This window comes from Hemitrygon akajei, chromosome 7, assembly GCF_048418815.1.
Source record: "Hemitrygon akajei chromosome 7, sHemAka1.3, whole genome shotgun sequence".
Classification (NCBI taxonomy): Eukaryota; Metazoa; Chordata; class Chondrichthyes; order Myliobatiformes; family Dasyatidae; genus Hemitrygon; species Hemitrygon akajei.
In genome coordinates this window covers 129984327-130000531 of record NC_133130.1, presented here as the reverse complement: position 1 = coordinate 130000531, position 16205 = coordinate 129984327, and the positions used below count along the sequence as shown (strand labels likewise).

At 43.0% G+C, this 16205-nt stretch overlaps 1 protein-coding gene across 12 annotated transcripts in view; it reads left to right on the top strand.

Annotated features, from left to right (window-relative positions):
• ep400 (E1A binding protein p400) overlaps window positions 1-9300 on the top strand; it is a 223349-nt gene extending 214049 nt beyond the window's left edge. For 11 of the 12 annotated variants that reach the window (XM_073051939.1, XM_073051949.1, XM_073051946.1 and 8 more), the window contains 2 exons: window positions 5028-5105; window positions 8247-9300. In XM_073051939.1, the coding sequence (XP_072908040.1) occupies window positions 5028-5105; window positions 8247-8519 (351 nt within the window). In that variant the 3' untranslated portion in view covers window positions 8520-9300. The remainder of the gene's footprint in view (window positions 1-5027; window positions 5106-8246) is intronic. The other variant, XM_073051945.1, reaches the window with a different exon arrangement.
• Window positions 9301-16205: the final 6905 nt, after the last annotated feature.

The window sequence follows — 16205 nt, the reverse complement described above, 5'->3', positions numbered from 1 at the left end:
TGTCTCGCACATTGTTCATAAGATCAAATCATCGAGCCAAAATGAAGTAAAATAAGAACAATTGACTGTAAAACCTTCCAAGAAAGTACAGTGCAGATAAGCGATAAAGTGCACGATCGTATCAAGGTAGATAGTAGGGCCAAGAGTCCATCTTAACATGGGACGTCAGAGTTCAGTTCCAGCTTCCTCTGGAAGAAGTTTGTATATCCATCCTGTGAGCATGTGGGTTTCCTCAGGTGCTCTGGTTTCCTCCCACAGTCCGTAGTTATACCGGTTAGTAGGTTAATTGGTCCTGTGATTAGGTTCAGGTTAAATAATTGTGTTGCTGAGTGCTGTGGCTGGTTGTTTGGAAGGGCCTATTGCACGCTGTAATTCTAACTAACTAACTAGATGGATGTTTAAATAAATCGCATGCCAAGGTCATAATGAGGTAGATTATGAGGCCAAGAATTTATTTATTGTACTTTGGATCCATTCAAGAGTCTGATAACAGTGGGTTAGAAGCTGTCCTTGAGCCTGGTGGTGTTAATGGATGGATAATTCAGGGAGCTGGTTCCCACCAGAGCAGTCTGAGAATTTATATAACCTGCAATTGCATCAAAATCTTACTACCGGTAGAAGTGCCACTGAGACCAAGGAGCTGTTGCAAAAAGCCATTGTCTTTTCAGAAAGGGAATCCCTCTTTTTCCATGGGGATTTGAGTTCCTCTCACACCCTCAAGCTTTTCGAATTCAATACTCATCCCTTCTGTAGACAGTCAAGGCAAAACACTGGTGACTACATCATGTTAATCTTTAAGATTAAGATCTTTAAGATACTTCTGTCCCTTATTACTTTTAAAGTTCAAAATAAACTTATCTAAGTACAGTCGGCCCTCCTTATCTGCGGATTCCACATGTGCGGATTCAACCAACTGCGGATCAGGAAAACCTGGGAGTTCTCTCTCCAGCACTCATTGTTTGAGCATGTACAGACTACTTTTTCTTCTCATTATTCCCTAAACAATACAGTATAACAACTATTTACATAGCATTTACATTGCATTAGGTGTTATAAGTAATCTAGAGATGATTTAGAAGTACAGGCAGTCCCCAGGTTATGAATGAGGACTGTTCCTGAGTCCGTCTTTAAGTTGGATTTGAAGTCGGAACAGGTACATCCAGTATTATTTAGCATCAGTTAGTCAAACATTTGTCTTTGTATATAGTATATATTTTACCCTTCTATGCAAATAAAACACTTAAGAAACGTATGTATTTCAATAATTAAACCACTGCATTGCTTAGTAATAATTGTAGCTTTCATCGCAGCAGGGCCTTTCACATGCTCCATTAAAATTGTTCCGATCGCTTTATTACTTGCACTTTATTTTTAATCAATATTTAATAAATTATTTTCATGAACAGAAACCCTGCAGATTCAGATCGCTTTATTACTTGCACTTTATTTTTAATCAATATTTAATAAATTATTTTCATGAACAGAAACCCTGCAGATTCAGAGCTGCGCCAGGTCCTAAAGTCCATCGGACTGAGACAGGTTAAATAAGGGACTTGAGCAACCGCGTTTTTTGGTATCCGCAGGGGGTCCCAGAATCATTCGTCCGCAGATAAGGAGGGCCGACTGTTTCTCTATGCCACCAAATACAATCTGAAATTCATTTTCTTGTGGGCATACTCAATAAATCCATAATAGAATCAATGAAAGACCGCACCGACTTGTATGCGAAAGACAACAAACTGTGCAAATACAAAAAGGAAGAATAATATAAATAAATGAATAAGCAACAAATATTGATAAAATGAGATGATGAGTTCTTGAAACTGAGTCCACGGTTGTGGGAACAGTTCAATGATGGGGCAAGTGAAGTTATCCCCTTTTGCTTCAAGAGCCTGATGGTTGAGGGGTAATAACTGTTCCTGAACCTGGTGGTGTGGGACCTGAGGCTCCTGTATCATCTTCTGATGATAGCAGGGAGAAGAGAGTATGGCCGGGATGGTGAGGGTCTCTGATGATGGATGCTGCTTTCCTACAATAGCATGTCATGTAGATGAGCTTAATGGTAGAAAGAGATTTACCCAAGAAGGGAGCTTGTCATTAAAATTTGAAGCAAGTAATTGGCAAGTCAGGGAAGCTTCCGATGACATTGAGTCGATATAGCTCAGACTTTGGTCTGAGTTTATTGTGCAGCCAATTGTCTGACCTTGCTTCATTAAAGTTGTTTATTATTTTCATATATACCAGTGTACAGTGAAGAACCTGCCCTGCACCCTTCACCCCAACAGATCAATTCATTACATCTGATTATTGAGCTGAGTGAGTGAGGTCTCTGCTGATCAGGGTCAACCATAGATGTTGCCCATGTAGCAAGCCCCCCCCCACCCTCCATGCATCTGATGAACCCAAAGGAGCAGCAGAAACCAATGCAGTTGGGCACCAGCAACATTGCAGGAATTGCCAGTGTTTAAACTCAACGTCAGACTGCCTTAGGGACTCCAGGTCTGGATTTTTTCCCTCAGGGTTTACTCCCAAAGCCTTCTCCATGAGTGGGTTTAGCTGCAAGGCAGCAGAGGTCTGAGATCAGAGGTTTCCTTGTCCTAGATGAGCTGCCCAGCCCCATCTGCCTAAAGCGACTGGTTTGAGGTGACAGTAATCCATCCATGTCTCTCCAGTCACACATGAAGGCCGGGAGCTGGACTTGGTTATCAGAGGCTATTTGAGATGGACACCATTGGGAGCTCTTTAATAGGTAATGGGAGCTTATCCCCACTACAACCTCGTGGAACCATTATTGAGGTAGTACACAGTAAAACAATAACAGAATGCAGAGTAAGGTGTTACAGTTTCCTTCAAGCATCAGGTTCGATTTCCTCCCACATTCCCAAGATGTAAGGGTTGTAAGTTCTGAGCACCAGAAACGTGTCGACACATGCAGGCTGCCCCCAGCACATCTTTGATGATTTAATTTGAGATAAACGGTGCATTTCACTGTTCCGAGATACATGTGACAAATAAGTAGTCTTTTCTCTAAGGGAGTCCATTTTACTGGGAAGCCATTCAGTGTTCATATGACAGTCAGACAGAAGTTATCTTTGAGCCTGGTGGTACATGTTTTTCAGGCTTTTATATCTTCCGCCGATGGGAGGGGAGAGAACAGAGAAAGTTAACAGCCCACTTCCATATGAATGGTGGTTGTACGTCATATCTGACAATGACTAGAAGCCTGTACGGGTGAGATTTTAAAATGGAAAAGCTGATGCACTGGGATACTTCCACTCTCCTAATCTCAGAAATCCGGGTCCAGTGGTGCAAACATATTGGGCTCTTCCTTGGTCGCAGTGGATGACCATGATTTCCTCTCTGCCTTGTCGTGCCCTTTGCTCAACCGATACATGGCAGAGCCACTTTCCTGGCTGTTGGATCTCACTGCAGATCTCATCCACCCAGTCTGCTGGAGCCCAGGGGATGGGGCCCGCCAGCTACCCTCACCTGCCTGTCATGACGATACACCAGGGTGGGCCGCTGTTGCACGCAAACCGCTACTTGGAGCCACAGGTGAGAGCTGAGTGTCTGGTGGGGACCTAAGTAAGTAGTGGACATAACAAACCCCATCACCAAAGGTCCTACCCCTCCCTGCTTGGTCACCACATACACCTCATACTCTCAGACTATAAACATATAAATTAAGCACCTTTACGACCCCAAATATGTAAGCATGAACAATGAACTGAGGCTGGAAAGCTGCATTAAAATCCTGCTATCTTTTTGGACAAATAATGAACATTATCTTAATTGAATGCTTCACCTTTTGAGTTGAAGCTGAGTGAATATACTTCGTTAGATCTGTAGGTAATAATTATTAGGAGCTTCTCCAGGCTCCAGTCAGTCCTCAGTCTCAGGAGGTTAAAAGGACAGCTCTTTTATCTTTCATAAGTTTGCACATCTCTCTGCGATTTTACTTACACAGAACCTATAAAGTGACACAGTTGCTCATTGTTTTAACAGCCTGTTTATACGATGTTTGTTGAAAGTTCAAAGTAAATTTTATTATCAGAGTACATCTATGTCACCACATACAGCCCTGAGATTCATTTTCCTGTGGGCATACTCAGCAAATCTATAGAATAGTAACTATAGCAGGATTAATGAAAAATTAACCAGAGTGCAGAAGACAACAAACTGTGCAGATATAAATAAGTAGCAATAAATAATGAGAACATGAGATAAAGAGTCCTTAGTGAGATCATTGGTTGTGGGAACATCTCAATGGATGGGCAAGTGAGTGTAGTTATCCACTTTTGTTCAAGAGCCTGATGGTTGTGAAGTCGTAACTGTTCTTGAACCTTGTGGTGCAACCTGAGCCTTTTGTACCTTCTACCTGATGGCAGCAGCCTGAGAGAGCTTGGCCTGGGTGGTGTGGGATCCCCAATGATGGATGCTGCTTTCCCATGACCGTGTTTCATGTAAATGTACTCAGTGGTTGGGAAGGCTTTACCAGTGATATACTGGGTCGAATCCACTGCGTTTTTCAGGATTTTCCGTTCAAAGGTATTGATGTTTCCATACCAAGCTGTGATGCAGCCAGTCAATATACTCTGCATCACACATTTAAAGTTTTAAATGTGATGCTGAATCTCTGCAGACTCCTAAGGAAGTAGAGACACTGCCGTGCTTTCTTCACAATTGCACTTGTGGGCTGGGTTCAGGACAGGTCTGCTGAAATAGTAACACACAGAAATTTAAAGTTGCTGACCCTCTCCTGAGGCCTACAGTGTTTACGACTGTCTTAGTTGCTGCCGATCCACGGAGTTGATGTGGAGTCTCACTCTGCTTCCTGGGAATTGGGTGGACTCTTTGCTCTGTTTCTGCATTTTTCTGCCCACCGCTACCTCTTCTTTCTCGCTGTCTGAAACACAGATGTGATTGGTCAGCATTTCTTTTGTTTTACAATATATTCTCCTCCATGACCTCTGAAACAGAAGCAAAATAATTCTTTGAAGTTATAATACCCTGCTATTATTCAATAGGTTACAAAACTTCCACAAATGGTTCAGCAGCAAGCAAGTGTGGGGAGTATCCAGCAGATGGTATCAACGGCTCACCAGGTATCTACACCTTTTCCTATCTCTCTACAATCTCTGCACAGTGGCAGAACTCCGAGTTCCACCATGAAAGAGGAAGTGTTGCACTGTTTCCTCCATCGAGTTTTTTTCCTCTCCTACCTATACTTTTTTTCTCTTACCAGTTTATCTTCTGCATGCCTCGTTGTGTGTTGGCTATTCTTCCTAGGTGTACATCTCCCATGTTGAGATGAGTTGAGGAAGGGGCTCGAGAGCTTGTTTCTAGAGCATGGAGTCATTTAAAACAGGAGGAAGCCAGTTTCACCACTGTGCTCTGCCTGCTCTTTGAAATAAGTCCACTTAGTCTCCCTGCTTGCTAATTTTACTCTTTATATATTTATCAACTGCCATTTGAAAGTTCTACTTGAATGTATTTCACCGTCCTTCCTGATCACAACTCGTTGCCTCCCTTCTCAATCCTATGTCTCTTCTCTGGTTACAGCACTTTCTAATAATAGTTATTTATTAAAACTTTTAAAAAGACACATTTCAATCCTTGTGCTCTAACAAGAACATCTCCAGCTTTTCCAGTATGTGCAAGTAACTTCAGTTCTCCATCTTTGCTTTCTGATAATCTTTGATATTGCACAGAAAGATACCCACTGTCCCCTGGCTGAACTCTACACAGCTTTTGACTGAGCTGGTAAAGTGGGGTCTACTGAATCATATCCCTCGATCTAGATTATGTATGTGGGCAAAAATACTGCATATAGATGGGCTGCAAATGAAGACTGTTTAACGCTAGTCCATGTGCTTCACCTAAGCGCCTTAGCACTGCTCTTGATAATCGCGTCACAATTTTCTCCTCTTGCCTCTCAACTAATTCGTCTGGAAAAAAGCTGCACATTCTCAACCCTCTAATCAAACAAATGGTGTCCTTTTGTATTTATTAAAGTCTATCCAATCATTATGATCCCAAGTTGTGTCTTCTTCTTGAAGTGGAAATATTGTCTCTATCTCTATCCTGTTGAAGACTTTCACAACTTTGAAAAACTTCTTTGAGTCACCTCTTGTGCTTCTCTTTTCCCGAGGAACAAGTCCAGTCTGTTCTGTCCTCTGATTGTCATTTCCTCTACATTCTGATAGATCCTCTAACTCCTTTGGAGTGGGAATAAAGGGATCCTTTTTGGATTGTCTACCAGTGACTCATGGTTTTCCACAGGGGTCTGAGTTGAGACTGCTTCTTTTTACTTTGTATGTCAATGATTTGGATGAAGAAAGTGATGGTTTTGTGGCCAAGTTTGTGGACAGCACGAAGATAGGTGGAGGGGCAAATAGTGTTGAGGAAGCAGAGAGGCTGCAGAAGATTGGGAGAATGGGCAAAAAGGTGGCAGATGGAATATAGTGTCAGGAAGTGTATGGTCATGCTTTTTGGTAGAAAAAATAAAAGCATAGTCTATTTTCTGAACGAGGAGAAAATTCAAAAATCTAAGGTGCAAAAAGATTTGGGAGTACTCCTACAGGAATCACTAAAAGTTAATTTGCTGTTTGAATCTGTGGTGAGGAGTGCAAATGCAATATTAGCTGTCATTTCATGAGGACTAGAATATAAAAGCAAAGATAAAATACTGAGGTTGTATAAGGCAGTGGTGAGACCTCACTTGGATTATTGTAAGCAGTTTTAGGCGACCTAGTAAAGGATGTGCTGACATTGGAGAGGGTTCAGAGGAAGTTCACGAGAACGAAAAGCTTATCATGTGAGCAGTGATTGAAGGCTCTGGGCCTGTACTCACTGGAATTCAGAAGAATGAGGGGGTATCTCATTGAAACTTACCAAATGTTGAAAGGCATAGATAGAGTGGATGTAAAGAGGATCTTTCCTTTGGTGGGTGAATCTAGAACCAGAGGGTACAGCCTCAGAATCGAGGGACATCCATTTAGAACAGGGGTGAGAAGGAATTTCTTAGCCAGAGGGTGGTGAATCTGGAATTTTTGCTACAGGTGGCTGTGGAGGCCAGGTCACAGTGCGTTTAAGGGGAGGTTGTCTTATGGTCATATGGCCCTTTTTCACAGAAAACTGCTTTCTCTTTATGATGCAGAAAACTGTACACCATGACCCAGGTAGAGTCAAACTAAGATTTCAAGCCATTTCTGTAGTATTTATTTACTTTGATTGTGTCCAAAGCAGCTCCCTTGTAGATTTGTGATTTTCTAATTTACTTGTTCACTTGGAGATGAAAAAGTTGAACATCTCACTCTTCAAATCCATCCAGACTAATGCCTGTCTCTGAAACAGATTGAACCAGTTGTTGTTTCCAATAGTCCAGGACCAGAGGGCAGAGCTAGCATTTTAACATTCCATTTTCCTGCTCTGTACAGGGCAAAAAGTGTCTGAATAATAATGAAAACTATAATTCTGCATGCTTCATTCCCCTTGGTAAGGCTAGAAGGCTAGCATGGACAGGTTGTTGGTGTGTCTCTATGTTGCTCAAGTCCATTCTGAAACAATCTGTTTAAATAATTAATAGTTCAAAGTTCAAAGCAAATTTATCATCAAAGTACATCTATGTCACCCACATACAACCCTGAGTTTCATTTTCCTGCAGGCATACTCAGCAAATCTGTAGAATATTATCTATAACAGGATCAATGAGAGACCAGTAAACCACCATATTTATTTTTTCCAAACCACAACTGTGGTGTTGAAGCATCAGTATGGCTGCTTGCTTCCTTCAGTGTCTCAGCTGAATAGCAAGACCATAAGGCACAGGGGTAGAATTAGGCCATTTGGCCATCGAGTCTGCTCCACCATTCCATCATGGCTGATTTATTATCCCTCTCAACCCCATTCTCCTGCCTTCTCCCCGTCATAACCTTTTATATTTTCCTAATCAACAACTTATCAACCTCCACTGTTAATACACCCAATGATTGGGTTTCTACAGCCATCGGTGGTAATGAGTTCTACAGATTCACCACCCTCTTGGCTAAAGAAATCTCTCCTCGTCTCTGTTCTAAATGGATGTCCCTCTACTCTGAGGCTGTGTGCTCTGTTCCTAGGCTCTCACACTATTGGAAACATTAATTGGTGATTTGTCAAAAGGATGCATGTCCCAGACTGAAGGATTGGAATATATTAAAGAAATACTTGCAATCTAAGCGATGCCCTCTCGGTGATCTCTTTAGGTCCAGGCACAGCCGCAGACGATGACCTTGTCGCAGGCGACGACCGGCCAGCAGGTCCAAGTGATCCCTACAGCGGCCGCACCTCAGGTGGTGCAGCAGCAGCAGCTGATCCAGCAGCAAGTAGTGACGGCCGCCTCTCCGCAGATCCAGGCCCCGACCCCACAGAGCCCGGTCCCGCCTGCCGCTGCCTCTGACGGGCAGGGCCAGCAGGCCAAGGTGCAAGTACGAACGGCCCCTGCAGTAAGACTGAAAGCCCCCATGAAACCCAACTGAGCCCTGGCTCGGGACAATGAGAAGCCCACCACCGAAGAATGTGCTTTAGCTGGACTGAACGAAGAACAGATTGTACTACGGTTGTCGCCACTCCATTGTGTCATATTTAATGTATAGAAAAAAATCAGGCACCCATTAATGTTATGTAAGTCATTTAAAATTGAATTTTGGTGTTGTTGCACAGCAGAAAATTCTGTAAATCTTTTTTTATTAATTCTGAGGTTTAATCTCTGCAGTTTGTACATAGTGATTTCCTCTGAGCATATTTTTGAATGTGCTCTGTATTTGTTAAATTCCGAAAGTGGATGTTTTTGGCATGTGTTGAGTATTTGTAAATCCATAATTTAGTTGGATGGATGTCAAGTACGTAACTGTAGTATTTTTTTCCTGTCACATGACAAGCAAAACGAGCCTGCACCAATTGATTATTGGAATGAGAAGTGTTCAACATTCCTTACCTTGAGAAAAACTCATCTATTAACAAACTTTTGATACAACGTTTTGTATTTTTGTTACCTTTTTTTCATTGCCCGTTCATGTTTCAGGATTTGTTTTAAAGTTAGGATGTCTATTTTTAATTCTGTCTGTATATGCACATTAAAAATGCAATTGACGCTGCAAAGTTATTCCCCCTAGTTGGTAGTGTACATGTTGTACAGTATTTGTTATGGTTTTGCATAGCGCCATGTTATAACATCCCTGAAACCTGTCCTTGGAAATGATGTATATTCACTTGTGGTCAGCAAGAAGGAATTAAGAATAAAAATTGTACAGAAATGTTTTCTTGTTGCTCACTCATTGGTGTTTTTTTTAGCTCTTCAGCTGAGTCAGCTGTAAATTTTCTTTCAAGTAGCCATGGTATTTTTGTTATCTATGGTAAACCAATGAAGGGCATTGGGTAAGGTTTCAGAGACCACAACACAAAATGCTGGAGGACTTGGCAGGTCAGGCAGCCTCTGTGGAAATTAATAAACAGTTGACATTTCAGGCTGACACCCTCTTCAGGACTGAGAAGGAAGAGGGGAGATGCCAATATAAGAAGGTGAGGGAATGGAGGACAAGCTAGAAGGTGAAGGTGAGATCAGGTGGAGGGTTGGGGTGAAGTAAGAAGGTGGGAAAGGTAAAGGGCTGGAGATAAAGGAATCTGATAGGAGAGGAGGGTGGACCATGGGAGGAAGGGAAAGAGGAGGGACACCAGGGGGAGGTGAGGAGAAGAGACCAGAGTGGGGAATTGAAGAGGGAAGGGGGAAAATTACCAGAAGGAGAAATCAGTATTCATGTCAGCAAGTTGAGCCAAAGAGAACGTTTTACAATCACAGCTGAGAAGTGTTGATCTCTAATGGTCCTGGTTGAGATTACTGTCACACTGTCAAAATATTCCATACTGTTAGTAGAACCCATAAATCACAGCTACAGTATTGTAATAAATTAACATATTTGTAAATGTACTACACCCGTAATTGAAAAATAATTTCAAAATTCAAGAGTACATTTATTATCAAAATATGTATACCATGGGCTGGCCGGTGGTGTCGTGGCATTAGCACTGGACTTCAAGGCAGATGATCCTGAGTTTGAAAATGGCCAGGTCCCAATTTGGGCAACAGCGGTATCTGCGCATAAGAAGGCCTGGCATACTTCCATATCTTAACACAAAAACCCTATGGACAACTACGCTGTCCATAGGGTTGGCATGAGTCAACGACGACTCAACGGCACTCAACAACATTAATGTATACCATATACAGCCTTGAGATTCATCTTGCAGGCAGCCACTAAACAGAAGCACAGGAAAACCCCACACCACAAAGACCATCTAACACTCAATGTGTGGGGGGAAATAAACAAATCGGACAAATAATTTTTAAAAAGTAAACAAGTAATATACAGAATATGAACTGCAGAGTCCCTGCAAGTGACTCCACAGTAACTGAGCCAGCTCAGTGCAGGAGCCTGATGGCTGCCGGCCACAGCCGCGGAGCCAGTTCAGCACCGAGGCAAGCGCAGATTGCTGCGGAGCCAGTTCAGCACTGAGGCGAGCGCAGATTGCTGCCGGCCACAGCCGCGGAGTCAGTTCAGCACCGAGGCGAGCGCAGATTGCTGCCGGCCACAGCCGCAGAGTCAGTTCAGCACCGAGGCGAGTGAAAGTCCTTCACACTTAGCCTCATATATTTTTTCATGCTTGTTTTTGCGTTTATGCATATTTTATTCCCTATCCATACTTTAACCTCTAAAGTTTTATTTTAATAATACCAATAATAAATACTTTATGGATCCTGAGTGGAAAGTTACTTTGTTACAACAGCAACATTTAAAAACACACTTAGCTGTGTGCAGACTTAACTAATAATAAAGTACAGAATAATAATGTACCCAATAATAATGTATGGAATAATAAAGCAGAGACTATTGTACTATGATGCGTGTTCTCCTGTCACACAGAGATGAAATGTTGTATATGCTTAATGCATTTGGTAGGAAAGATTTTCTGTAACTGTCTTTGTGACAGTTGTTGAACATTATTGTTTTTGTTACATGCTGCGGTCTGACCAACACACCACAACAAAATTCCTAATCTTAGTAAATTTTTGTGGTGGGTGTGGGCAATCATGGTCTTTCCATGACTGTGATTGTTTTTGGCAAATTTTTCCACAGAAATGGCTTGCCATTGCCTTCTTGTGGGCAGTGTCTTCACAAGATGGGTGACACCAGCCATTATTAATACAGATCAGAGATTGTCTGCCTGGCGTCGGTGGCGTAACCAGGACTTGTGATCTGCACCGGCTGCTCTCATGGCTTCACGTGACCCTGACTGGGGGGTGCTAAGCAGGTGCTACACCTTGCCCAAGGGTGACCAGAAGGCTAGCAGAGGGAAGGAGTGCCTTACACCTGTGGTAGAGACATATCCCCACCCTGCCACACAACAACTCTCCATGTAAGTACTTAATCTGAATAAAGTCAATCCTTAAAAAATATACTTGATCTTTGATCACTTTGCCGTATTTCTCAAAGCTACGGACATTTAAAAAGTCACAATAGATTTAATGAAAGAGCAGATTATTACTTAAATGGTAAAAAATTGCAGCATGCTGCTGTACAGAGGGACTTGGGAGTGCTTGTGCATGGATCACAAAAGTTGGTTTGTAGGAACGGCAGGCTGGCAAGAGAGCAAATTAGGCCTTTATTGCTAGAGGATTTAAGAGCAGGGAGGTTATACTGCAACCATTCGGGTACTAGCAAGGCTGCACCTGGAGTACTGTGTGCAGGTCTTGTCTTACTTGAGGAAGGATATACTGGCTTTGGAGGTGGTGCAGAGGAGGTTCACCAGGTTGATTCCAGAGATGAGGGGTTTAGACTGTGAAGAGAGATTGAGTCACCTGGGACTGTATCGCTGGAATTCAGAAGAATGAGAGGAGATCTTATAGAAACATATAAAGTTATGAAAGGGATTGACAAAATAGAGGCAGGAAAGTTGTTTCCACTGGTAGGTGAGACTAGAACTAGGGGGATATAGCCTCAAGATTTGGGGAAGTAGATTTAGGACAGAGATGAGGAGGAACTGCTTTTCCCAGAGAGTGGTGAATCTCTGGAATTCTCTGCCCAGTGAAACAGTGGAGGCTAGCTCAGTAAATATATTTAAGACAAGGTGGGACAGATGTTTGCATTGGAGGGGCATTAAGAGTTATAGGGAAAAGGCAGGTAGGTGGAGATGAATCCATGGTCAGATCAGCCACGATCTTATTGAATGACAGAGCAGGTTCAACAGGCCAGATGGCCTACTCCTGCTCCTATTTCTTACGTTCTTAAGGTCTTGTTATGTTCTCTAAAACAGACAAATTTTGTGTGGGTTTTAAAACTGGCACATATTTATATACAGTGCATGGCTTCTAGCTCCACATGACCTTGTGTGACCAGCTCATGGATATAGATCGACCCTGGTGCCTGCCACCTGCACACCAATGCCCCTTCAGTTCCTGGTGAACCGCCCGCAATGCACACTGGAAACTGAAGTTTTTTTATTACGTACACACATAATAACACATTTTTCCACTTTAAAGAAAAAGCAAAAGTAATGTCCTGGTTAAGATTTTTACTGCTATACTGTAAGTATTTAATTTTAGCGGTTCTGTAACAGCAGTCTGTTCTGCTTTTAGCATGTTTGGGTTTGATTTACTAATAAGGGGCTATGTTGTTCAACTTGGCAATGTTGTGTCAGCCAATCAGGATGGTGGAATTGGGAGAAGGTTCTAGAGAACACTAGTCGGAGAGGTTTTTGTGATAGACACAGGTGTGAGTCGAGGTCTTTTTGGCAGGAGCTGGGAGAAGGCAGGAGGGAAGATGGTTGAGGATGCACAAGGCGCTTTGTGCAGATGAATGGCTTCTAGGAGGAAGGACCAATACTCCCGTGGGGGGGCCTGTTTGTTTGAGGTGGATTTCGAGCGACATTCGGAAGGTGGTGTGTGCTTTCATGCAGACTGTGAGTCCAGCGTGTGAGTTAAAGACAAATTCAAGATGAGCTCCAACATTTGGACAGGGTTAACTGTAATGGGCCCTTTTCATTTTTTAAACTTTTCTTTTTCCTACTAACTGTTCGATAAAGCTGAATTTGTAAATATACTTTCTTTATAAACGTCTGTCAGACATTCATAAATGCCTGAATTTGTAAATATACTTTCTTTATAAATCTGTTACTTCTTGCCAGCAGCTAATTACATGGGGGCAGTATTTACACAGTATTCATACAGATCGGGATTCAGGTGCTCGAGACACCCCAACTTCCTGGTTTTGGTGGGGCCCAAGGCATTCTGACCCTAGACACGTGGAGTTTGAGAAAGGTGGTTTTCGCACTGCCGAATCTAGTGGTTGTTAGCGAGAGGCCCAGTAAAAGGGGGTTTCATTGTGGGGGTTATCGTCTGGGATTTGGTTCCCTGAATGCTGCATATTTGCTGTAAGAATTGATTAAATGGTTTGTGTGTTTAAGCCTGTGTTTAAATTGGTGTCTGGGAAAGTCATTAAGATATTTGAATATGAATGCCACAGAGATTATGAAGCTTCAGCGCAATTCAGAGAATTTATCCACAGCTGTCCATACTGTTAGAGAAGAGGGGAGTGGAGGAGAGGGTGAAGAATTGGGAGGAGAGTTTCCTGTAGCTGAGGGCAGAGACTTTAAAGATAAGTTGCTCTCATTTCTGCGATGAGAGGGGAAGGACTTGTCTGATGTGAAAGGTCTAATGAGCCTCCTTCAGCGATTGATTTAAATTCTGAGCTCATTTTGGCTATTACATCACTGGTTGATAAATGCAGAAGTATATGTGCAGAGAGCCAAAACTGCGAGTGTTCTCCGGAGTCAAGCCCACACCCGATGTGGAGGAAGCATATGAGGCTTGGGCTGAGCAGTTACTGGATGAATAGTTGTGCTCAGATAATATGAAAAAACTGAGTGGTAGAGAGCTTAAAGGGGCCAGTGGCTGATATAGTGAGGTTCCTCAAGGCAGAAAATCCATTAGCCACGTCAGCTAATTATCTGCAAGCTCTGGAAGATGCTTTTGGCTCTGCTGGAAGTGCAGCTGATCTTAGGATGAAGTTTAAGCTCACATTCCAGGAGGAAGGAGAGAAGTTGTCTGCCTACAGTTTCAGGTTGGAGAACTGCTGGACTGTCTGTGCCGCAGAGGGGGCATTCAAGTGCCTGAGAAAAATGGAGCAAGTTACGAAGCGCTCAGTGTCACATGATGTGATTTCTCTGCGTATTTGAGTGACTCACAAGATACGCCCTCCTCCATCTTTTACTGAGTTACTTAGAGAAGTTAGAGAGGAGGAAATTGTGATGGAGGAGTGGGAGGCCTCCGTCAGCAGGACAAAGTCCTTAGTAGTAGCCTCTGTTGCGAAAACAACTTTTGATGCCACACAATCAAGGGTTTTGCAGAATGTCATGAAAGACCTGAGGGCCGAGATATTTCGGATGGTGTTGCTACCAAGCATGACAAGCTGGCAGGAAGCCAGACCCAATGGTGGGACGTACCAAGGCATGGGCTGCTACTGAGCGGGGTCTCTTGACCAAGGAAGTGACCGGTATTTTCTGTTACAACTGTAGAGAAGATGGATACTTCAAGCGGGAGCGTGAAGGATAGGAAAATCTTGGGCAAGTAAATCAGAGGTTAATCAAACAGTGAAGAAAAGAGGTAAAACTACAGAGAAAACCATTAGAGCAGTGGGCTAATGTTTTGGAGAGGATACGTTCCTATCAGTGTATCAAGGGAAATACTGAAGCACAAAACACTATTCCTGAAGGTTTAGTGGGACCAAGCTCTGATGTATCCACATGGATTGAAAGTGCTTGATAAGCCATACTTGACAAAGGTTCTCAAGCTACTTTGCTTTACAGCTCTTTTTACAACCAATATATTCGGTGCATTTACCATTGACGCCCTTGAGATTTGGGGGCTTAGTAGTGGTGAGTACCCATACGATGGTTGCTTGTCATTGATGCCGGAGCTTTTGGAAGCAGATGTTGGAGTAACTGAGACTATTGACACACCAGTGTTGGTCTGCCCAGATCCAGTTACAAAGGGGACAAATACTGCCATTGTGAGAAGGCATGCAAGGAGAGAAATGGCAGTATTGGAGCGAAACATTTTGAAAACCTTGTCCATTCATCCTGTGTTCAGAGCTACTTTTGAGAAGGTGCAAGATCCTCCTAAGCAGGACGATGAGCAGAAATGAGGAACTGTGTGGTGCCCCCAGTCTAAACCTGTCATGATACGTCCTGGAGGAGTAGCTAGAGTGACATGAACACCCAAACTTGTCAGAATGTCCAAGGAATGGAAAACTGAGAAGATGCTGAGACGCGAAGATGTGTTTTCTACTGATGAGTCTGATGTTGGTTGCTCCTGGGGTACTTGGCACACTATTAGGGCGACCGAGGATACCTCTTTCTGAGAGAGGTGTCACCTCATAGCACCGACGAAGGTTGAAGAAGTTTGGCAGCACCTGCTTAAGCTGAAGGAAGAAGAAAGTTTAATTCAGTCATGGAGCAGGGGAACTTGAGCTACCAGAAGACAAGAGTGATAAACAGGGGGAGGTGCTCTGTAGTAGACAGGTAGATCACAAGGGGTGGTTGAAGTTGGAGGAGCTGAAGATGGGATAGGAGGTCTCAAAGAGTCAGGACAGCCCACAGATAGGCTGGCCATCGATGCACTGGAGGAACAAGGTGTCCTAGTGAGATATGTCACTACCATTTACAAATGGATTGGAGGTCCTGACATCACTAAATTCTTTTGAAAATGGTATTATAAGTGATGGATTGATGAGTTTCATAGTCATGAGGACATGACTATTTTTGATGGGGAGAGGGTGTAATGCCTTGGTTAAGATTTTTTATGCTATGTTGTAGGTATTTCTTTTTACCAATTCTGTAACAGCAGTCTGTTCTGCTTTTAGCATGTTTGGGTTTGAGCTAAAATTGAGGGGCCAGGTTGTCCAACTTAGCAATGTTGTGTCAGCCAATCAGAATGGTGGAATTAGGAGAAGGTTCTAGAGAATGCTGAGTGGAGAAGTTTTTGTGATAGACACTGGTGTGAGTCAAGGTTTTTTTGGTGGGTGTTGGGAGAGGACAAGAGGGAAGATGGCTGAGGGTTCCGTCCCTGTTGCACAAGGTGCTTTGTGCAGATGAATGGCTTCCAGGAGGAA